The 23,516-nt window shown below is 42.0% G+C and overlaps 1 protein-coding gene across 2 annotated transcripts in view; it reads left to right on the top strand.

Moving 5' to 3' along the window:
- Positions 1-23,516, top strand: part of GUCY1A1 (guanylate cyclase 1 soluble subunit alpha 1) — an 85,914-nt gene that overhangs the window by 38,784 nt on the left and 23,614 nt on the right. For both annotated transcript variants that reach the window (XM_068278883.1, XM_068278884.1), the window contains exons 3-4: positions 7,390-7,493; positions 9,650-10,356. In XM_068278883.1, coding sequence (XP_068134984.1) covers positions 7,390-7,493; positions 9,650-10,356 — 811 coding nt within the window. The remainder of the gene's footprint in view (positions 1-7,389; positions 7,494-9,649; positions 10,357-23,516) is intronic.

The following is a 23,516-nucleotide window of genomic DNA, read 5'->3' as shown; positions in this document are numbered from 1 at the left end:
TAACCTATACTGAAGGCACATATACCCAGCTAACCTTTACTGAGGCACATATACCTATCTAACCTATACTGAAGGCACATATACCCAGCTAACCTATACTGAAGGCACATATACTCAGCTAACCTATACTGAAGGCACATATACTCAGCTAACCTATACTGAAGGCACATATACCCAGCTAACCTTTACTGAGGCACATATACCTATCTAACCTATACTGAAGGCACATATACCTATGTAACCTATACTGAAGGAACATATACCCAGCTAACCTATACTGAAGGCACATATACCCAGCTAACCTTTACTGAGGCACATATACCTATCTAACCTATACTGAAGGCACATATACCCAGCTAACCTATACTGAAGGCACATATACCCAGCTAACCTATACTGAAGGCACATATACCCAGCTAACCTATACTGAAGCCACATATACCTAGCTAACCTATACTGAAGGCACATATACCCAGCTAACCTTTACTGAGGCACATATACCTAGCTAACCTATACTGAAGGCACATATACCCAGCTAACCTATACTGAAGGCACATATACCCAGCTAACCTATACTGAAGGCACATATACCTAACTACCTTTCCGGGGGGGTGGGGGTGGGAGGGTTTCCGCATGCATTTAAATGTAGGTAGATTTCCTGGCCTCAACGAATTTTAAAGTAGCTCGTTAGCCGAAAAAGTGTGGGCACCCCTGGACTACAGCAAACACCGTAGTGCCTGCTGTTCTTCCTTTTTCTCCATTCAATGGACAGCTTATCATTTACCCTTAACACCCTTAACGGTTTTGTGCACTCATTATTCCCTTAGACAAGGCCCTCTTTTTTCTATTTAGTCTTCACATTGCTGTATTTATTGACCATCCCCTCCAAATGCATACTTAGTACAAGCTGTCCTATGCATCTGCGCTATCTCCATATTGCCCGTTTCTCCATGTAACTTGTTTGTAAAATATTTATTTGTACAGAAGCATGGAGAACACTGGCACCATATAAATCAGTAATCATAATAATGCAGCTGGTAACTGCCATCTGTTCCACTCTGACAGGGCAGTCTTGTGGTTTCTGCACATCCTCCTGTCTCAGGCAGGCAGTCTAGGACAAATGCTTCTCATTAGTGTTATTGCTGCTGAACACAGTGCTCACTGGAAATCCATGGAAATGAATGAGATGATGTACAGAGGGCTGGTAACCTGAACTTCCTGCAAAGTGTATGATTTGCACTATGCATGTGGCAAGCCATGTAGGAAGATATTGTTGAATTCATGATATTCTGTTTTAATGTATTGTGCAGCTTTCTATACACGATGTTAGTTTAACCATGATGTTGGAGCTTTTAACCACTTGCCGACCGCGCACCCATAACGCGCGTCTGCAAAGTGGTAGCTGCAGGACCAGTGACGCACATCTGCGTCGCCGGCTGCAGGCTAGTTAATCAGGAAACAGCCGCTCGCCCGAGCAGCTGCTTCCTGTCAATTCACGGCGGGGGGCTCCGTGAATAGCCTGCAGGCTGCCAATCGCGGCTCGCAGGCTAAATGTAAACACAAGCGGAAATAATCCGCTTTGTTTACATTTTTACAACGCTGCTAACAGTAGCAGTGTTGTACCAGATCAGCGATCCCCGGCCAATCAGCTGCCGGGGATCGCTGTCACATGACAGGCAGGAGCCTGTTAGAGGCTGCACAGGACAGATCCGTTCCTGTGCAGCCTCCGATCTCCAGGGCAGGGAGGGAGAAAAAGGAGAGGGGGAATCCTGCGGTGGAGGGGGCTTTGAGGTGCCCCCGCCAGCCACACGCAGGCAGGAGCGATCAGACCCCCCCCAGCACATCATCCCCCTAGTGGGGAAAAAAGGAGGGCGATCTGGTCGCTCTGCCTGGTATTTGATCTGTGCTGGGGGCTGTAGAGCCCACCCAGCACAGATCTTAGAAATCAGTGCTGGTCCTTAAAGGACTTACGAGCCCAAATCCATAAAAAAGGTCTGTACCTGTATCACATTTGAAGGCACGGAGGACGCCATCCGCGCCCTCCGTGCAGCTCCGCCGGGTCCCTGCTGCTTGTCCTCCCCCCGGCCGGGCCCCGACCCCCCAGCCCGGGTCGGGCTCTCCTGCCTCCTCAAATATGGCCGCCGGAGGAGGCCGTGGCTGCGCAGTCCGCACCGACGCGAGTGCGCCTGTGCAGCTCTAGGGCCTCCCTCCCCGATCCACGCTACGTAGCGTGGATCGGGGAGGGAGGCCCTAGAGCTGCGCAGCCGCACTTGCGTCGGTGCGCACTGCCCAGCCGCGGCCTGCTCCGGCTGCCATATTTGAGGAGGCAGGAGAGTCCGACCCGGGATGGGGGTCGGGGCCCGGCCGGGGGGAAGACAAGCAGCGGGGACCCGGCGGAGCTGCACGGAGGGCGCGGATGGCGTCCTCCGTGCCTTCAAACGTGACACAGGTACAGACCTTTTTTTATGGATTTGGGCTCGTAAGTCCTTTAAGGGGGGGGTAAAGGCTGAGTCCTGAAGTGGTTAATTCCGATGCGTTTAAGATACTATGGATTGGCAAATAACAAATAATTAGGAATGAGTGAGCATAGTTTCATCATGAGACGGTAACAAAACTGTACTCACATGTGCATGAGTGGGGGGCTGAGGCAGAAAGAGTTACCTGTCTCGCCATCCCCTCTAGCCTCTGTGTTGCATGCTGCTCTCCATCTTCCTGACACTTCCCCCTTCACTGCTGGAATTTTTGCTGTGATAGTGGAAGTGTCAAGCAGATGGAGAGCAGCATGCAATGCGGAGGCTAGAGGGGGCGAGAGAGGTAACTTTCCTCTCTCTGCTTTGGTCTGCTGCTCACACGCAAGCCGTTACTGTTTGATATCTTGCAAAACTGTGCTTGGTCATCCTTATAAGACAAGACAAATAACATTTTTATTGTGCTTTTCTCCTGGTGGACTCAAAGCTCTTAAGCTGCAGCAGTAGCAGTGTTAGGGAGTCTAGACCAAGTACTCCTTACTGAATAGGTGCTGGCTTACGGAATAGGAAGAGCCGAGATTTTAACCCATGTCTCCTGTGTCAGCAGATGTCCTTACACATGATACACTATATAACAAAACAGTATAATAAGGAGCCATCATTTTTCCTGGGTTGATCTTTTAAAAAAAATCCTTTTATGACATGGGGTTAATTAAAAAAACTGTTTGGTAAACACGGATACAGCTAGCTGTCACAAGTGCTTTATACGTCACCTAGTCTACTTAGATGTGTCTGCAATCATTTATGCTTACTGTCAAAAGATGTTGCATTATAGCAGCAGAAAATCAGATCTAAGTCCCTCAACAAAACGAAAGTTCAAAGTTTGACTGGGTTCAGTTGCTGTATCATGGTACAGATAATCTCTGTTTAACCAAATGATAAATATGAGCAGCTGGCATAAGCACGATGCTTCAGGATACTGGCTCCGAATGATCATATCAGATTTATAGATAAGCTCTTGCTTACGCTAGATAAACCATTTATTCTAGAGAATGAGGGTCGTTTTTTTATTTGAAGATTTCTGAACAACAAAACATTTGTAAAGCGCTTTTCTCCTGTAGGACCCAAAGTGCATAAGCTTGACTCAGATCAATACATAGTGATGTGTACAGGGGAAAAAGTTATGTGATCATAAATGCCAGACTAAACAGGTGGCTTTTCAGTTTTGATTTAAACGTGTCCAGGGTTGGAGTTGTCTTGATTAAGTTTGGCAAGTCATTCCACAGGGTAGCGGCAGCATGACAGAAAGCTCTGGCTCCAAAGGTTTATAGTTGGACTCTGGGCATGGTCAAGTCATTGGATCCTTTTGATCTGAGGTTGCAGGCTGAACACTGCTTGTCTATAGTAACTATAGTGGTGATCCTGTGTTTTTCACAAAATACATTTCACAGTAAAAACTGCCTTTTTGATATTTTAAAAATGTGCTATCCTGACCCCTTAGTAGTGCATGAAAACTGCACCTGACATGCTTAACCTCTATAGGGATTCATTAAGATCACATTCCACTTATTACATAGTCTTGGGTGCAGAATAAAGGAATCTCAGCAGCAATACATAGGTGGCCATACACTGGTGGATTTTTTACTTTGATCGATTATTATAACCGATAATTGAATTAAATGTATCAAAAATCAAGTTGTCATTTTGTTGTAGAATCAATTTTTATTGGCAGATATTCAATCAAGTTCTTAAAATGAATCAATCGAGTATGTTGGGTTATTTCAATCGATGGAACAAGAATTGAGTGCTTTTCATTATGTATTCCATCGACCTTTACTCAATCTGATTCATCAGGGTGCTTATTGTGTGATCAAAAATAGTCTCAGATCGATTAAAGGTTGAAAAATTAAACATAGTATATGGGCAAAAAATCGATTCATGTTCGATCAACTTATTTATATTGAATCGATTCTAAGAATCGACAGATCAATGGATTGTCCTATAATCGACCAGTGTATGGCCAGCATTAGCATGAATCATTTCCAGCTTTTGTTATGCAACTGTAAAGGAATCTGATGGACCCTCCGTACATACATTCTAATGCAGAATAATACAGCAAATCATCAGAACCTGCCCTCGCTGATGCTAGGTACACACCATACAATATTCTGGAAGATTTACCTGCCAGATTGATTATTTCCAACATGTCTGATCTGAATTTCGATCGATTTTTCGATTTTCCAATAATTTTTCCGATTGATTTTAATAGAAAGGGAACATGGAAAAATGATCAGAAAATGGATTGGAAAAATTGAAAAATCGATCGAAATTCAGATCGGATACGTTGGAGATAATCGATCTGGCAGGTAGATCTGCCAGAAAATTGTCTGATGCATACCTAGCATGAGATTTCTTCCCGGTTGATCTGCTTTCTATTTCATCAGTTCTAATTACAAAGGTGGTACATTTGGGAATCTCCAGGGTTGATTGGCCATTATTCTGGCCAGTTAGTGCGTAGTACGCTCAGTCATATCATTACTCAGCAGTATCATTACTCAACAGCAGTGAGCGATAGCTAAAGGGACCTTACAAGAAGTGAGGCCATGTTTGTTGTTTCCATGGATCCTTTCTATTATTCAGCATTTTAATGAATGCTTGGGGGGGGGGGGGGGGTTATTGGACTGCTAGGCCTACAAATACAAATGACTTTCTAATTTTTACTGCTGCCTACAATTCCACATTTGTTGTGGAGTTGGTACAAAAATTATCCAACTCTGGCTCCATTTATGAAAACTCTGACTTGGTAAAACAATTATTATTATTATTTATTTATAAAGCGCCAACATATTCCGTGGCGCTGTACAATGTAAGAAAACAAACACGGGATACATAATGATACAGACAATGATATACATCAAATATGAACACTGATACAAAATACAGCACTGCTGATTACAATAACAAATTTAACATGATGACTAAAATGTATAAATGTCTAACAGTGTGCAAGCAATTAAATTAATAACATTCCATGACACAAAAGGGTGAGAGCCCTGCCCTTGTGAGCTTACAATCTAAAGGAATGGGGTGGAAACAAGAGGTGGGGATGTATACAGTATATGTACAGGCAGTGCGTAATTAGGTTATTTAGTGGGTGCATGGCCTAAGCTAGAGAATATGCTTGTCGGAAAAGGTGGGTTTTGAGGGAGCGTTTAAAGATTTCAAAGGTGGGAGAGTGGCGGATGTGTTGTGGAAGGGCATTCCAGAGGATGGGTGAGGCACGTGAGAAGTCTTGTATCATCCGACTCCTCAGTTTAGGAAACCACCAACACCACAGCCCTGTGTGCCTGCTTTGGAAATTTCCATTCTTCTGCAGTCACTCAGTAAGTGCAGGTGTAGAAAATAGCTACTAAAACCTTATGCTTATTGCATCTGGTTATCTGTGCAGGAAAAGTTAACACCAGATTGTCTATATTGAAACACAGAGTGTAGATTTCCTGCTAGAAAATCATGCAGTTGTCTTTACTTGTTACTTGTTATACTTTTTCTCCTCCTAATTACATTTGATTAATATACCAAGAATAATGGCCTCAAAATTGCTGCACAGAAATGATCAATAATACATACTACAAGTCCATCATGTAGTGGGTATCATTTCCTGAACACATCTGAAATGCTTTGTGTATACAGTAAGCAAGATAAGCCAGTCGTAGCTCATCAACATTCACATTATATGTTACCCATGCTGCCCATTCTTACCTCAGTCAGCGGTGCACAGTGACTGCATCGCATTGGTTAAATAGTTCTCTGGCACTGCATGCACTAAAATGGATGTGTTGTTGAGTGAAGCCATCATAGGCAGTGTATAATTCCTTATTAGGTGCTACAGTACATTAAACTGTTCTTTGATAAAGCATAATAAAAAACAGATGAAAGGCATCACCACTTAGTAGCTAAACATTTATTTTGGTGCGTATGGTTTTAAAGAATTGAATTGTAACTAGAGAAAAGTTAGGACTAGGAGCAATGTGCTGTGGTTCAGTGAATAATATTCCAGAAGGATACACTGATGCATGTCATTTTTATTGAAAGCAAAGCTCACCGAATAGCACAGAGCTTTAAATAAGGCTGCCTTATGCCCAGGAGGCACCGTGTTTCACTGTCTATGTCAGTAATATTAACCTAGATAGCCAATCAAGTCTGGTAATGCTATCTAAACCAGAGGTGCTTAGACACTAACATTCTGGGGGGGGGGGGGGGGGGGGGTTGGGAGTCCTGGCATGCAAAGCATGATAGTCTGTATCTGAGGGCATTGCCATCTTTTTCTATGTCACATTGCTCGTATTGCTCGTATTGTCAATCCTGGTAGAATCTCATGCCAGGTCCCAATTACATTCCTACACAACAGCCTTTATGGCATTTACTGAATGAACAATCCTGACTATCACCAAACATAGGGCAGGGTTCACACTTATCATTGTGGAGAACTGAATGTTTTTCCTATAAAACATTGCATTGGTATGCCAATTTTTTTTGCACTTTTTTACAGCAGCTAATGGAAGTCAATGGGAATTTGCATGCAATGTGGGAATTTATGCTGCAAGATGATGGCGAAAATGTAAATGCAATATCGCAATGTTTTGCAGAAGTGCAATTTTCCATTCACTTTCATTAGATGAGCAATGAACAAGTTTTTGCACATTGTGTGTTTGCACATTTGCCTGTAATTTTAATAAGTGTGAACCCTGCCAAAGACCTTATTGTTTTTTCATCTTAAGGGGATGTGATTTCTCATCTTTATAAAGAAAGAGACATCAGGCATGAGCCATTCATGCTACAGAACGATCAATTGATGTGGGATTATGTTTGGCATACTTTAAAGCTTGCTGAATGCAATAAAGTTACATTTGTTCCTCTGTAGATCAACTTGTGGAACATTTAAGCTGCCTGGAATGCCAGTGTGCAGAAAAACCGCTGGGAAAGATGATTTCGAAAAAACTTTGATTGACCAATCAAATGCAGCAGGTAAGCTAACATTTGAGACATCTCTAAGAGTGGACTATTGTTAATGCTGAACTACACGTATGGAAGTATACATATAGTGTGGTCGCAAATGCACAGAATCCGACAAATATAGAGTATTGCTAAACAGAAATCTGGAAATACCTTTTGTGCTATAGGTTAGGTGCATTCTTAATCTCTTACCTGTATGCACTGGAAATGGAATTTCCACAGAAATATACAGAAATTGGCTGTTGGGAGAACTGCATTTCCCATGACCTTAAAGATACAGACATCTTGTGGGAGGAGTTGAGTGGGCGTTGGTTAGGAAGGAGCATTAAGGAAGTTTTAGGACGGAGTGAGCGGCTGGCAGTGGTCATGTATGTGGAAGCTGTGATGAGCATATCATTTATTCATTGTCAAGAATCCAGCATTTGTGTATGCCAGACCATTCAGTTCTGTCAACTTCATCAAATACTTCTATTTCTAACCAATAATGCATGATGATTCTTGAGTTGAATCCAGAGTTGAAAAAACTAAAGTTAGACACCTGAGTGGTGGGAAGTCTCTGGATAGTTCAGAAGCTTCCTGGATCCTTCTACACGCCAGCATTCTAGCCCCTGTTTATGTTCTGTCTATTTGAATGTAGTCATGGGTGAGCGCATTAGCACTGGGCATGCATGGACCATACCATGCCTAGTGGAAATGTACTCGTTCACAACTGCCATCCTGGCCAGAAGAAACATAATCAACTTGCTGGATTGATTAGGATTTGGAGGAATCCAGTGCTGAGACAGTGGGCTGTGTGGATCCAAAAAGCCTCAGAAGAATTCCCAATACTGAGATAAGCATGTATCTTTTGTTTTTTTATTCCACTTCAGGATTGCTTTAATATTAGCTGAAGCCTTACATTATCTTTCCTGTAACTGAACTCTGGCTTCCCTGATTTACGCTGCTTACAAAACTCACTCATTAACATTGAGGATGGGGATACATTCTTCCGGTGGCTTTACACACCAAGATCAGCTAGTGACAAACCCACTTGCTTCACTTTTTTTTTTAGATAGTACAGATTCACTTAAAGAAGAACTGTAATGACACATAGCCGAGGGTAATTTATTATTTAAAATACCCAACCTTCCCCTGGGCTTCCTCAAGCCCCATGAGGTATGTGAATGTTGATGAGCTGTCCTCTCCAGCCTCTTATAATCCCCCTTGGTAATCTGACTGGCCCCACTCTTCTGCACAGGCGCAGAACGCTCCGTGACGGCAGTGTGCGCTTGGCTAGGCCACGTGCAGAAGCGCATGACTGGCCAGATTACTGGGGGGATTTACAAGACAACGGAGTGGCTGAAGAGAACGGCAAGAGAGCCCACGCACCTCATGGAGCTGGAGGAAGCATAAATACAACAATACAACCAATCTCAGGTACACTTTAAAGGGACTCTGAGCACCTCTCATGGGTATGCCTTTGAGCATACCCACAAACAATTGAGTGTGTCAGCACTCTTACCAGCCACTTGTTTTATCCAAACTCCCCCTGGTATTGCCGCTAAAAAATGCATGGGGCCAGACGACTTCCAACAAAGTCGTGCTATGACCCCTTTGGAGGAGCCTCTTGCAATGGCCCTGTGTGTCACTTCCTCTTCCTACTCCATTCAGTGATGCAATTCTCTATCAGAGGATTACTCCTCTGGACAGGGGTGACCCGGAAGTTATAACATAGCCAAGATTGCAGCCCCGATTTTTAAATTGAAAACGAATGAAAACCATTTGGTGTACAAGGGCGATTCAGGCATCAAATGAAAGAGGCGAGCACAAGCTACCTAACGGTATGCATCTTTAAGTACTTTGCAGTACTGGTCGGAGTCCCTTTAAATGTAGAAGTGTTAAGTCTAAGAAAAGTATTAAGTATATTAGAAGTTTGATAATTTTGAAAATTGGAATTTACATTGTGTCTGATAGGATTCAGTATAGTTACACTATTTTGTAAAATAACAAAAATGAAAAAAAAAATGGTATACTCTGGGGTAGCTCTAGAAAGAATAAACATAGAGTTTATTTCAAGTGCCATAACAGTCAAAAGAACTTAATTTTGTAAGTGCAAACCTGTAAAAAATGTTCTTGTAATCATTTATTGTAGCCTACTGCTGGTCTGAAGTATTGTAATGTAATTTCAGGAGTTCCCGTGGAAGTTGTTAAAGAATCTTTAGGTGAAGAACTTTTCAAAATATGTTACGAGGAAGACGAGCATGTCCTGGAGGTTGTTGGAGGGTCACTGAAGGACTTCTTGAATAGCTTCAGCACACACTTAAAGCAAAGTGGACAAAGCAGAACACATGAAGACGGGTTTGGACTTCAAGAGGGGTCACTCTTGTGTCTGGAAAAAGATCCAGATTACTTAAACGTCTATTACTTCTTTCCAAATAACATAACTGTGTTGATCTTACCAGGAATAATTAAGGCAGCAGCGTATACTTTGTATGAAACCGAAGTAGAAGTAAAGCTGATACCACACCGTGCAAATGATAGCAATGACTTTATTAAGGAGCCTTATCTGTTATATTCTGTTCAGGTCAAAAACACCAAACCTTCCTTGTCTCCATGTAAACCTCAGTCCTACGTGGTTATCCCAGCAGCGATCTTCTCCAAGACATTCCCCTTCCATTTCATGTTTGACACGGACATGAACATGCTACAGGTTGGCAATGGAGTGAAAAGACTGCTCAACCGAAAAGAAATTCCTGGAAAATCCAGCTTTGTGGAATATTTTGAAATAATTTCCCCCAAGATAAGCAGTACTTTTAGTGCAATCATGACTATGTTAAATATGCAGTTCACTATAAGAATTAAAAGATGGGATACCACCATTGAAAAGTCATCTGAGGTAAGATGAGTTACAATCCAACAGGCCCTATTATGACTGTTGATATAGATATTGTAATGTGTTTTCTTACTAGGGTTTGTGATACAGTTATAACTGCCCAACTCCAGATACATCAGAATTGCCACCAATTGTTGCATAATCTGTTTGCCTAAACACACAACTGGATAATCTCTCAATATATTTTCTGTGTTTCATTTTGGTAAAAATATGATGTAATGGCCAAGGACATCTGATGCCAGTGATGCCACCATTATGTTGTGCCCCAAAATAGGGTTGAGATAAGTCCATAAATAACATGTTATCATGTTAAAGCACACTTAAAGTGAGAGGGATATGGAGGCTGCCACATTTATTACCTGTTAAACAAAACCCTACTGATCTCTTTGGCTGAAGCAGTGTCTGAATCACACACCTGAAACAAACATGTGACTAAATACAGTGAGACTTAGAGTCAGAAACATCTGATCTGCATGCTTGTTCAGGGGCTATGGCTAAGAGTAATAGAAGCAGAGTATCAGTAGGACAGCCAGCAACTGGTATTCTTTCACAGTAATTAAAAATGGCATCCTCCATATCTCTGTTAGTTCAGGTGTGCTTTTATTTCCGGTGTGCTGGTCTAGGTTGCTTTTGGACTTGAAGCTGCATTTTAACTGTTGCTTTTAATGATATAAGAAAACTGAAGCCAAAGTTAGAAAAAACTAATTTTAGTTTCAAATGTGGGGAGAAACTAAACCCCTTTTTGGGTTCTCATTCACATTTCTGTTCCCATCTGGTGGCAACAGCTGGAAATAAAAGCCTTGTGTTGTTGGGAACAGTTCAAATTTCTGTCAAGCGTTCATTTATGTTCTTCGTAGCATATAGCAGCATAGAGGGGGCTATTGTGGCCCGGGAACGCGAAGAATCACTCGCGTTCCTGGCCTCTCGGCTCCTGTTGCTGAGACCGGAAGTGGCTGCCGGCGGGGCCAGGAACATCTGATGGAGTCACAATATGGGCACAATACAGCTGCAGGGTGCTGCTGGAAGCCCCAGGTGAGTAAAACTCATTTTGTTTCCCGATACTTAAGTGACCCTTTAAAGTAGCGAAGGTCTGAATTTTAAATTGGCAGACTTTTTTCCTATGTTGTTTTCACTCACTGTTGGCAGTACAAATCTGACAGATTTCACAGGTTTTGGACCCTCCTCATAGGAGAGTCTCAGGGTTTTCATTATTTTCAAATGCTCTTACTAAATGGTGGTTGCTCAGTTCAACTGCCAAAATAGCATGCCAGCAAGTAGGGAGGCTGGCCAGTAATCTACAGTATATATGGATCCTTTCCATAGAATGCTTTTCTGAAGAATAAAGGAAATACTGCCTACTGTACGTGATAGCAACATAGGAGAAAAGTCATTAATAGTGCATTTACTCTGGAAGATATGTTCTTATTATAAATATGTATTTTAAATTTAATAGTTTTTGGCGATAGTGGTCTTTTAAGATCATAAGCTATTGCAGTGGTTTATCATACTTTTTGACAATCTTTCACTGTGGATTGCAAACAAAGGAAAAGACATTAGAATGCATTATTGGGATAACTTGAGTGATCTTTTTATGAAGTTCTACATTAAACTTATTTGCCAAGTAAAATCAGCTTTGTATTCTAAACTTGATCTTTTATTATTCTGTTAGGAATGTGTATATAGTACTGTTGAAGTAGATAAACCCTAGGGAGAAAAAAACATTTTAAGCATCCTTTTAGTGCCAAGCCTACTGATTACTCCACTGCCCACACACCGCCTTATCAAGGGATATAAAAGACCAGTAGATGTTTATAGCAGTATGATAAAAAATATTATGTTCTAAATATGGGATTAGCACCCAATGAAAATCTTAGTTATTTGTCTAACTGCAAGCCCATGTACTCAGCAGACATTATATTACATGGCCCATCATGCAAACCGTTTAAACTACATTGATTTCATTGAAGTATGGTACAATTGGAAGTAGTAGCGAAATTAGAAAATATTTGGGTCCTGACTCAATTACAAAACTAAGTAAAAACTCACCTGGTGAGTGTAAACTATCAGACTACACTCATTTGAATGGAATGTTTACACTTGCAATGCTAGTGTTATAATTTATTTGCTTGGTGCACTAAAACATCAGCTCAGTTAGGATACTGGTGTTAGGCATATTGGTGGGAAGTTTTATTAGCTCCTGGCGAGCTTTTTTCAGCACTACACATCACCTTTTGCTTTCTGCTGGACGTACTCCACTTTATTTAGTGTTAATATTCTAAAATATTCAATGAAAAAAAAACAGTGTTCCATGACCCTTTTTACCCCTTTTCACCTATGCATGCTGGTATTGCTCAAAATGGCTGAGCCCTCAAGAATAGGACCCAGCTTCCCGAGCAGCCCACTTGGCTCTTGATTTTGCAGAGTTCTTTGCAAGTGTGTGGGGAAAGTTATCATCCTTGCAAGGCGTTCTTGTTCAATGTCAAGGAATAAAAGTTAATGTCAATCTCCGGTGTCTGGTAGGTGGTAATAATAGTATACAGTAAACTTATGATAGACCCCTTAGAAAAACTATTTTAGCAAAGAAGCAATTTAAATTGCAATAATTTGTTTTCCAAATTCTTAATGATGTTGGCATAAAGCACATTTGATTGGCCTAATTCTAAGCTTCATATGGTGTGCATTACTTTTTCATGCAAGACACAACTGTTAGCATCTTGTTATGAGGATGGGTCTACTTGTCTACATGTGCACAGCCACAAAAGTTGGACCCTATCATACTGTAATTATGCTTTACAATATAGGAGGGAGTTCAGGAGATAAGAGCATGGGTTACATGATCATATGAAAATTCACAGAGAGAAACATTTTTTGGCAATTATTTCACATCATGAATTATATTGCAATGACAGATGCATGGACAGTGTACTAGGAACATACTTGGAAAAGGGCTTCATTGAAGTTCTGAGAAAGTGAATGAGAACAGTTTTTATACTTTCAGTAACATATTATTTCTGAAGTGACTGGCTTTTAACAAAACCACTCTCCTACAGAGCATTAATATCTTAAAAGCTCTTTGGAATGCCTCTAGGGCTGGATTTCTGGAAAGGCCACAAGGGCCAAGGCCTTGGACAGCTGCCGCCCAAGGGGCGGCTGTAATTGGGAAAAGGAGTCGCTGAACATAGTACAGAAGCCTGGAAATGGAAAAGGTAGTTGACAAATGGTGAGCAGTACATGGAAGAGATGATCTGCTGCTCAAGGGAACTGTGCATGGGACCGTTGATGTTACTCATGAAAGAGGAGAATAGGAGGGGTACAATTGCATGTGCATAGGTAACTACAAGAAGATGGACCATGGATTCCTCTGCAGGTTATATGCCTAATTCCTCAGCACAATGGAAGTCAGATGACAGTTAGAACCTGAGAGAAGTCTTTCCTCTTCCTTTGCTTACCAAAAAGTTTTTAATTGTGTCTCAATAGGGATTTTTTTATGCTCACTTTCTGTCTCAGTATTCTTTAACCACTTCACCTTCAAGTTTTTTTCCCCTTAAACACCAGAGCAATAGCGCTCCTTCCATTCATACGCTTATCATTTATTACTACTTATGACAGCAAGACAATCTATATCTTGTTTTTCTTGCCATCAATTAGACTTTCTTTGGGGGGTACTTGTTGCTAAGAATTATTTTATTCTAACTGCGTTTTAACAGGAAAAATAAGAAAGAAAAATCATTATTTCTCAATTTAAGCCATTATAGCTTTAAAATAATATATGCTACCATAATTAAAATCCACACATTGTATTTGCCCATTTGTCCAGGTTATTGCAACGTTTAAAAATTTTCCCTAGTACAATGTATGGCGCCAATATTTTATTGGAAATAAAGGTGCATTTTTTTCGTTTTCTCTCCATCACTAATTACAAGTCCACAATTTAAAAAGTGACAGTAATATACCTTCTTGACATCTTGACATACATATTAAAAAAATATTTTGATTGTGTATATATATATATATATATATATATATATATATATATATATATATATATTTTTTTTTTATTTATTTTTTTACAAAAACATTTTTGGGGTAACTATTGTGGAGTGAGGTAAGGGGTTAATTTCAAATGTAAAAAAATGTATTTTAATAAAAACAAGATGTCATTGTGCATAACTTCCCTATGCGTGGTATTACTACGTAAACAGGAAGTAATGCGTGGACGTGTGTGTATTGTTTTTTGTGAATGATGGTGCCTTCTCATACATGGCCGCAATCATTCACGCAGGAGTTCCCATTCATTGATCTCCCATCTAGCGATCTGCTGCGGTAACCAGCGTGGGAGCGCATGGGGGGCGAGCGTGAGTGCACGGCATCAAGGGAGGAGTATCTACATCCCTGCAAGGTAAAGCAGGGACGATATTCGTGCCGGGGGAGGTGAAGTGGTTAATATGCTGTGCAGGGAAAACTGTGCACAGAAACTAGTAAAAGTACAGAAAATTCAGTTTATTTAACAATAAAAAATATTTTCTAGAAATCATTCTCTACTATCTAACTAAAAAATGGATAAGGTTCTAGAATGATTAAAAATGATACTATGCATCTAAAAATAGCGATGTAGATGTTGGCTCGGATACCTGCGTTGCACGCACATCATATACTGCAGATGTGAAAATGAGGTGGTAAAATGACTTAATTTTATGCAGCAGCAATAAAAGTCTGCTGAATTTCATGGTTCATTCCTGTGCTTATCATTAAAACCGTAACTCAGCACCTCATTGCATTTGAGATACACAGAGATTTTAATGAAATGTGACAGTTTTTTTCCCTAGTAAGTTTAGTAAGTTTAAAGGTGATTATCTTTCGGTTGAAATTCATTAAAATTTTAGCTGGAGATTTATTTTGCTAGCGCTGGGTGGGGGTTGAGATTCGTTTTTAAAAAAGGTTTACGAGAATGACAGTTGCTAAGAATGGCAGACTGAATATTCACAATTTTTCCCTGCCTGGAAATTAATTTGTTGCACATGTGAGATTTGATTTGCCAGCCTGACAGGGCATTGAATTCCCCAGACAAGCGAAGGCTTCTATCCCGTGAGATGTGATTGCTGTGTGGCTTTTAGCAATTCCTCGGACCTGTTACGATAATGCATACCACGGCCCCTGATGGCACCGCATATCACATAATTAACTGTCTGACACACTGGCTTTTACTTTATATGGTTAAGCTATTTGTACTTGACTGGAAGCGTCGGCATGTATCGTCTTGATGTTTGCCAATGTACAGTGCACTCAGGCTTTAACTCGTGTCACAATTAATGTCGCAGTGAAAATATGATAGGAACAATATTATCCGTGAGCCTCACTTTTCTAGGAATTGCAAAATGACCTGTTGCTGACAGCATTGGTTGGATAGTGTACTGGTTAAAGGGCAACTGAAGTGAGTGGGATATGTAGGCTGCCATATTTACAGTATTACCTTTTAAGCAATACCAGTTGCCTGGCTATCCTGCTGATCCTCCGCTTTTAATACTTTTAGCTATAGACCCTGAACAAGCATGCAGCATATCAGGTGTTTCTGACATTATTGTCAGATCGGACATGATTAGCTGCATCCTTGTTTCAGGTGTGATTCAGACACTATTGCACTCAGAGTGATCGGTAGGGAGGCCAGGTAACTGGTATTGTTTAAAAGGAAATGAATATGACAGCCTCCATATTCTTCTCACTTCAGTTCACTTCTCACTTCATATTCTTCTCACTCCATATTCTTCTTCTTTTCAGAGGCCTGGGTTTGAATCTTGGCTCTTCCTGTTCAGTAAGCCAGCACTCATTCAGTATGGAGACCTTGGGCAAGACTCCCTAACACTGCTACTGCCTATAGAGCGCGCCCTAGTGGCTGCAGCTCTGGTGCTTTGATTCCACCAGGAGAAAAGCGCTATATAAATGTTCTGTGTCTTGTCATCTCAACTGTATTCTGTGCTTATAGGCCATATGATGTAATTGTGGGTCCCACATTTTTAATATCAATGGGACTATATGTGTGTGTGTGTTTGCGTGCATTAGGTATTAGATGATATTGCCCTACGCAACGTAATGTAATGCGCTCATGTGATTGTAGCCTTAAAAGGAACCCGAGGTGAGTGATATATGTAAGCTGTCATATTTATTTAATTTATTAAATTTTAAACAATACCAGTTGCCTGGCAGTCCTGCTGATCTTTCTGGTCAGTAGTATCTGGATCACAAACCTGAAACATGCATGCTCGCTCAGGGTCTATGGCTAAAAGTATTAGAGGCAGTGGCGGGACAGTCAGGCAATATGCATTTTTTAAAAGGAAATAAATATGTCAGCCTCCATATGTCTCTCACTCCGGCTTCCATTTAACCACTTCAAGACCACAGGCTTACACCCCTTAGTAACCAGGCCATTTTTCACAATAGAGGGCTGTGCAGCTTTGTCAACGTGCTGCACAGCCCTACAACTCAGCACACAAAGGAATTTAACCTCCTTTTCTTGTCCTTAATAGGACACTCTGTAGGAGGTCTCGCTGCTGCGATCTTTGGTTTTTTTTTTATTATTAAAAAAGGGAGGCTTTTCCCTCCCTCCTTCCTCCCTCTCCCACCCTCCCTCCCCCCGTGCCGTCCTAAATCGCCACAGGACGGCGATCGGCACTATCCCTGCCTCTCCGTACAATGCTGCAGGAGATTCGAAAATTGCGCAAAAGGTGGATCAGCGCAACACCAGGCCGCCTCCGAATGGCCTCCAATCAGAGATGCGCTGAGCCCCCCCAGGAACTACAAACGCACCTTGAACCCAAACAGAGGCTCTGCATATACACCAAAAGTATGGCTGTTAAGTGGGAGCAGCTGACCAAAAACGAATTAAATTAGTACATAGCAAGGAAATGAGCAGCGCTACTTAAAAACAGACTAGTGCCTACCTGCAAAAGAGTGCAGGCCCCACTTGTGGGGTCGAATACACACCGAGCATACACATGACCTGTCTACCACTGGAGGATGTTAGTTTTCTATAACAGCTTGCATGCAACCTATTAAGTACTCGTCCCTCCCACTGCGAAGAAGTCAATCCTCCATGGGAGGGGCCTAACACTAACTAAATCCTAACCTATGTATATTCATAGCCTGGGTGCGCTACCAAGTAATATTGAAAAATCGAAAATTGCGCAAAAGGTGGATCAGGAGATTGTAGAGCTGTACAAATGTAAACAAAGAGGATTTCTTTCCCCTTCCGGTTCTGTACAGTCTGCTAGCCGCAATCACGGCTAGCAAGCTCTCCGCGAACGGGCAGGGAACAATCGCATGTGTGCGCGTTCTCTGGTAAACTGCACCTTTATGCCAATCGGCATTAGGCAGTTGTTAGGTAGTTAACCACTTTCCCCACCACTACAGTATATCTACGTCAGCTGTGGCACCCTCCAAGCCACAGCCACGTAGATATACTGACCTGCTTGCAGCGCTTTTGTGCAGGAACAGGTGCGCTTTAGAGCGCACCCCCAGGCACTGTCAGCTGCCTTACTAATTGGCAAAAGGGAACATGTTCCCGTGTAGCCAATTAGTGACCCCCCTGCGGATGAATGGTCATCGCTGTAGCAAACAGCGTGATCATTCATCTCTCCCCCTCCGTGGTCGGAATGTTAAAAAAATGCCCCTGCAAGATGAATATCTTACCTGAACTGGTTCCTGCGATCATCCTGCAGCTCCAGCCTCCATGCACCGCTCTTCACTCAGCCCTGTGACACTGAATATCCGGGTCCCGGCTTGATGACGTCATCAAGCCGGGACCCGGTGTTCGGTATCACAGGGCTCAGTTGAAGCGCGGTGAATGGAGGCCGGAGCTGCAGGATGATCACAGGAACCAGTTCAGGTGAGATATTCATCTTGCAGGGGCTTTTTTTAACGATCTGGCCGGGGGGGGGGGGGGGGGGGGGGCATAGTGGTAAGGGGGGGCACATCTGGCTGCCCATAAGAGGGTGGGGGTTCCAAATCTGAAGTGGGGGGGGGGGTTGAAATTATTAATGGGGCCCATCAGGGTAATGGGGTGGGGGATTTCATAATGGGGGGCACATCTGATGGCCCTGAGGGACATAACTTAATGCTGGGGGCACATATGCAATAATAGGGCGGGGGCACTAATCCTGGGGGAACATCTGGCTATAATAGGGAACACTGATCCTGGGGACACATCTGGCTATAATGAGGGGGGCTTTATTGGGATACGCAGCTGTATATATATATATATATATATATATATATATATATATATATATATATATATGTGGGAGGTCGCAAATGCGGGGACATATCTGGCTATAATGGAGGCTGATATTTGGGGGCACATCTGGCTATACTGGGGGGGTCTGATACTGGGCACACATCTGGCTATCTATCCTTGGGGGACTTAATACTGATGGCATGTCTTTTACCTACTGTAGCACTTTGTATTTTTTACTAGAATTGAAGAAAACCTGAGAAATAATGCAATTGTAACGGTTTTCCCTTTTTTTTTCCCGCTAAAATGCGCAGAAAAAAAAATTCTCGGGACAAAATATCCCCAAATGAAAGTCTAGTTTATCCTGAAAAAAAACGATATCTAGATCATTTAGGTGTCGTGAGTAGGGATAAAGTTATTGCTGATTGAATAGGGACATACCGGTAGCTAAAACGTCAAAACTGCTCTGGTCAATAAGGGGAAAACAAGGTCTGGATGCGAAGTGGTTAAAGTAGAGCTCTTACTAGTTTCATTTCATTGAGCACAAAAGCTGCAGTGAGTCACTGTATTATTATTTGGAAGTAATGCAACATAGGGCTTGATTCACTAACTGGCGCTAAGCCAGTTACTGAGCCTTAACACTCTGGACTTGATTCACTAAGACAAATAGCGTGCCTTATCAGAGTTAAGGGGCCTTATCAGAGTTAAGGGTCCTTATTAGAGTTAGCGTGCCTTATCAGAATTAAGGGGCCTTATCAGAGTTAGTGTGCCTTATCAGAATAGCATAGCGAGTGATACAAACTTATGCTTGATAATTGACAATGACGAGAGCTCTACTTATTGTCAATTATCAGACATAAGTTCGTAACGCTCGCTATGCTATTCTGATAAGGCACGCTAACTCTTATAAGGCCCCTTATCTCTGATAAGGCACGTTATTTGTCTTATTGAATTTGTCTTAGTGAATCAAGCCCCTAGCTTAGCGCCGGTTAGTGAATCAAGCCCATATTATACAACCCTACTACCTCAGCAGCAGCACCACCTGTAATTATTAATGGCTCTGCAGAACCCTTGCTGTTCTCTACAGTCTAATTATGGGCTTGATTAATGTGCTTCTCCCACTTCCCCAGTTGCCTGACCTCAGCATTGTGGCAGTGGGTTAGCCTGTGTTGCTAAGGTGACAGTAGCCTGTGTATAGTATACAGCCTTGACATTCGTTTGCTGTGAACCTCTACAAATTCAGTATAAAGGAATATGTCGTGAAAATCTTAAAATTTAAAATTAATATAAACACATATAAATAAGAAGTACATTTCTTCCACAGTAAAATGAGCCATACATTACTTTTTTCCTATGTTGCTGTCACTTACAGTAGGTAGTAGAAATCTGGCATTACCGACAGGTTTTGGGCTAGTCCATCTCTCCATAGTGGATTCTCAGCATGGCCTTTATTCTTTATAAAGACATTCCCTGAAAAAGATATATACAAAGATGCTGACCAGCCTCCCTGCTCACCGTACACTTTTTTGGCAGTTGGAGCAACTGCAATTCACTAACTGCTTTTGAAAATAAAGAAAACCCTGAGAACCCCCCATGAGGCGATGGGCTAGCCCAAAACCTGTAGGTTCTGTCAGATTTCTACTGCCTACTGTAAAGGACATTTGACAGTAGGTAGTAATAAGCCTTACATCAAATTTATGTGATGTACTTCTTATATCACATAAATTTGACAGCTGCATCTTAAAGGACTTACGAGGCGAAATAGTCCCAAAAAGTTAAATTCCTGTATGAAATATCAATGCACGGAGGGCGCCGTCCGCGCCCTCCGTGCCGTTCCGCCGGGTCCCCACATCTCAATGTGCCCCCCTAGCCGGTCCCGACCCCACAGCCCGGGTCGGGCTCTCCTTCCTCCACTAAGATGAGCTGGCCGTGGCTGCGCTGTCCGTATATGCGCGAGTACGGCTGCGCAGCTCTAGGGCCTCCCCCTCCCGATCCACTCTATAGGCCGTCTCCTGTTGCGTGGATCGGGAGGGAGGCCCTAGAGCTGCGCAGCCGCACTCGCGCATATGTGGACTGCGCAGCCGCGGCCAGCTCTGGTGGCCATCTTAGTGGAGGAAGGAGAGCCCGACCCGGGCTGTGGGGTCGGGACCGGCCGGGGGGGGGGGCACATTGAGATGCGGGGACCCGGCAGAACGGCACGGAGGGCGCGGACGGCACCCTCCGTGTATTAATATTTCAAACAGGTATTTAACTTTTTTGGACTATTTCGCCTCGTAAGTCCTTTAAAGTAACGGAGAATGCCGACCGCAGTATGTTAGTTGTTTTTTGTTGCCTGATTTTTTTCGTCAAAATAGGACCTGCCAAATTATTGATGATGTTACTTACATAGTTAAGTTTGGTTGAAAATGACATCTGTCCATCAAAGCCAACCAGGAGAAAAAAAAACAAGTAAATAAGTAAAAATTAGGTAAATTTCTGTACTGCCCTAGTTTATCCATTCTAGCACTATGCATAGAACAACTTTCACTACCTGATATTTGCAATATCTCCCTCTCTGCCTAAAACTCTCAGTAAACAAACATTCTGCAGAGATAACCTGGCAGGACTTAGGGCCCATTCACATTGGGGCGATTCGCAGGCGTTTACTGCCAATCATCGAATCGCCGGCGATCAATAGCGCTTTTAAAATCGCTATTATAATTAAAATTATATGGCAGTGATATCATCACTGGCGTGATCACTGGCGTTTCGCAGTAAACGCAAACGCAGTGCATGCAATACTTTTTTGCAATTTTAGAGTGATTGCCATTGAAATGTAAAAAAAAGCGAATTGCAATCGCTCAGAAATCACGAAAATGTCCAATAAAAAATATGTGTTAATCAGAAAAAAAATCACAGTCGCAAAACGCTATTTTGCTAGCGTTTTGCGAGTGTGAATGGGCCCTAAAGATGTTTCCACCTGTGATACATTTCAGAATGTAAATCAGGGAGAGGAAAGATTTTACATTGGGCAAACACTGACTAAATCATTAATAAATGAATACTGTAAAAAAATGTATTCTGTACATTGTTTTCACTACAGTTTCTCTTTAATTCCCTTGCCTCATCACACGCTGCTCAGAAATAAGCTCCACTGACCACTTCTGATTTTTTGGATTGGTTTAGCCACCACTTCCCTGTTTCAGAACTGGTGCAGGTTGCAAGCTCCTTGTAAAATGCATACCAAATATATGCTACACTAGCTGGTCGCCCGGCGTTGCCCGGGTATGTAATTGGCTAGTGTTGGCTCTGTCCACTTTTTCTAATCCTAACACACAATTACCTAGTTTGTGAGCTTTGCGGTCTTTGGCATCAATAATTGGCTGTGGCTCCACTACTTTGAAAATCAATAGGTGAATTTTGATTAGCTTTTGTAGGCTCTGAATATTAATCCCAGTCACCCACTGTGCAAAGTTTAAGAACCCTGCCATTGACAGACAGTGTAAGAATGGCTGCAGTTTACATTCTGGCAGTTAAATTTTTATTTTTCTCTACCCACTGATGTCCTGATGTTTCCCGGGTATGTATTTGGCTGCTGTTGGCTGTGGCCACTTTTTCTAACCCTAACACACAATTGTCAATGGTCAATGACCACGTTTGTGAGATTTGTGGTCTTTGGCATGAATAATTTTCATTGAAATGAAACACATCTGATTCGCTGTTTGTAGCCCCACCACTTTTCTAAATATTTAACCCCAGTCACCCAATGATCAACTGTACCAGGTTTGAGGCTTGTGCCATTAACAGTGCAAAAATGGCAGCAATTAAATATTTGCCTTGAAAATCAATAGGTGAATTGTGATTGGTTTTTGTAGGCTCCACCCACTTTTCTGAATATTAATCCCAGTCACCCAGTGACCAACTATGCAAAGTTTTAGAACCCCACAATTAATAGTGTAAGAATGGCTGCAGTTTACATTTTCCCAGTGAAATTTGTGTTTGTCTCCGCCCACTGAAGACTCGGCATTGCCCAGGTATGTATTTGGCTGGTGCTAGCTCCGCCCACTTTTTCTAACCCAAACACAAAATTACTTAATGACCAAGTTTGTGAGCTTTGAGGTCTTTGGCATCAATAATTTGCATTGAAATAAAATAAATCTGATTGGCTGTGGCTCCACCCCTTTTCTGAATTTTAACCCCAATCACACAATGGCCAACTGTACCAGGTACAGGTGATTAACAGTGCAAGAGGCTTGTGCCATTAACAGTGCAAGAACGGCATCAATTAAATATTCCCCTTAAAGATTAATAGGTGGATTTTGATTGGCTTTTGTAGGCTCCACCCACTTTTCTGAATATTAATCTCAGTCACCCAGTGACCAACTGTGCAAAGTTTGAGAACCCTATCATTAATAGTGTAAGAATTGCTGCAGTTTACATTTTCTCAGTGAAATTTGTATTTGTCTCCGCCTACTGATGACCCAGCATTGCCCGATTATGTATTTGGCTGGTGTTGGCTGCGCCCACTTTTCCTTACCCTAACACACAATTACTCAATTACTCAATGACCAAGTTTGTGAGCTTTGCGGTCTTTGGCATCAATAACCTGCATTAAAATGAAACAAATCAGATTGGCTGTTTGGGGCTCCACCCCCTTATATAAATTTAAACCCCAGTCACGCAATGATCAACTGTACCAGGTTTGAGGCTTGTGCCATTAACAGTGCAAGAATGGCAGCAATGAAATATTCCCCTGAAAAATCAATAGGTAATTTTTGATTGTTTTTTGTAGGCTCCACCCACTTTTCTGAATATTAACCCCAGTCACCCAGTAACCAACTATGCAAAGTTTGAGAGCCCTACCATTAACAGTGTAAGAATGGCTGCTGTTTACATTTTCCCAGTAAAATTTTTATTTGCCTCCGCCCACTTATGACCCGGCGTTGCCCACTTATGTATT

This window comes from Hyperolius riggenbachi, chromosome 1 (assembly GCF_040937935.1).
Source record: "Hyperolius riggenbachi isolate aHypRig1 chromosome 1, aHypRig1.pri, whole genome shotgun sequence".
NCBI classification, from domain to species: domain Eukaryota; kingdom Metazoa; phylum Chordata; class Amphibia; order Anura; family Hyperoliidae; genus Hyperolius; species Hyperolius riggenbachi.
This window is presented reverse-complemented; position numbering and strand designations above follow the sequence as displayed.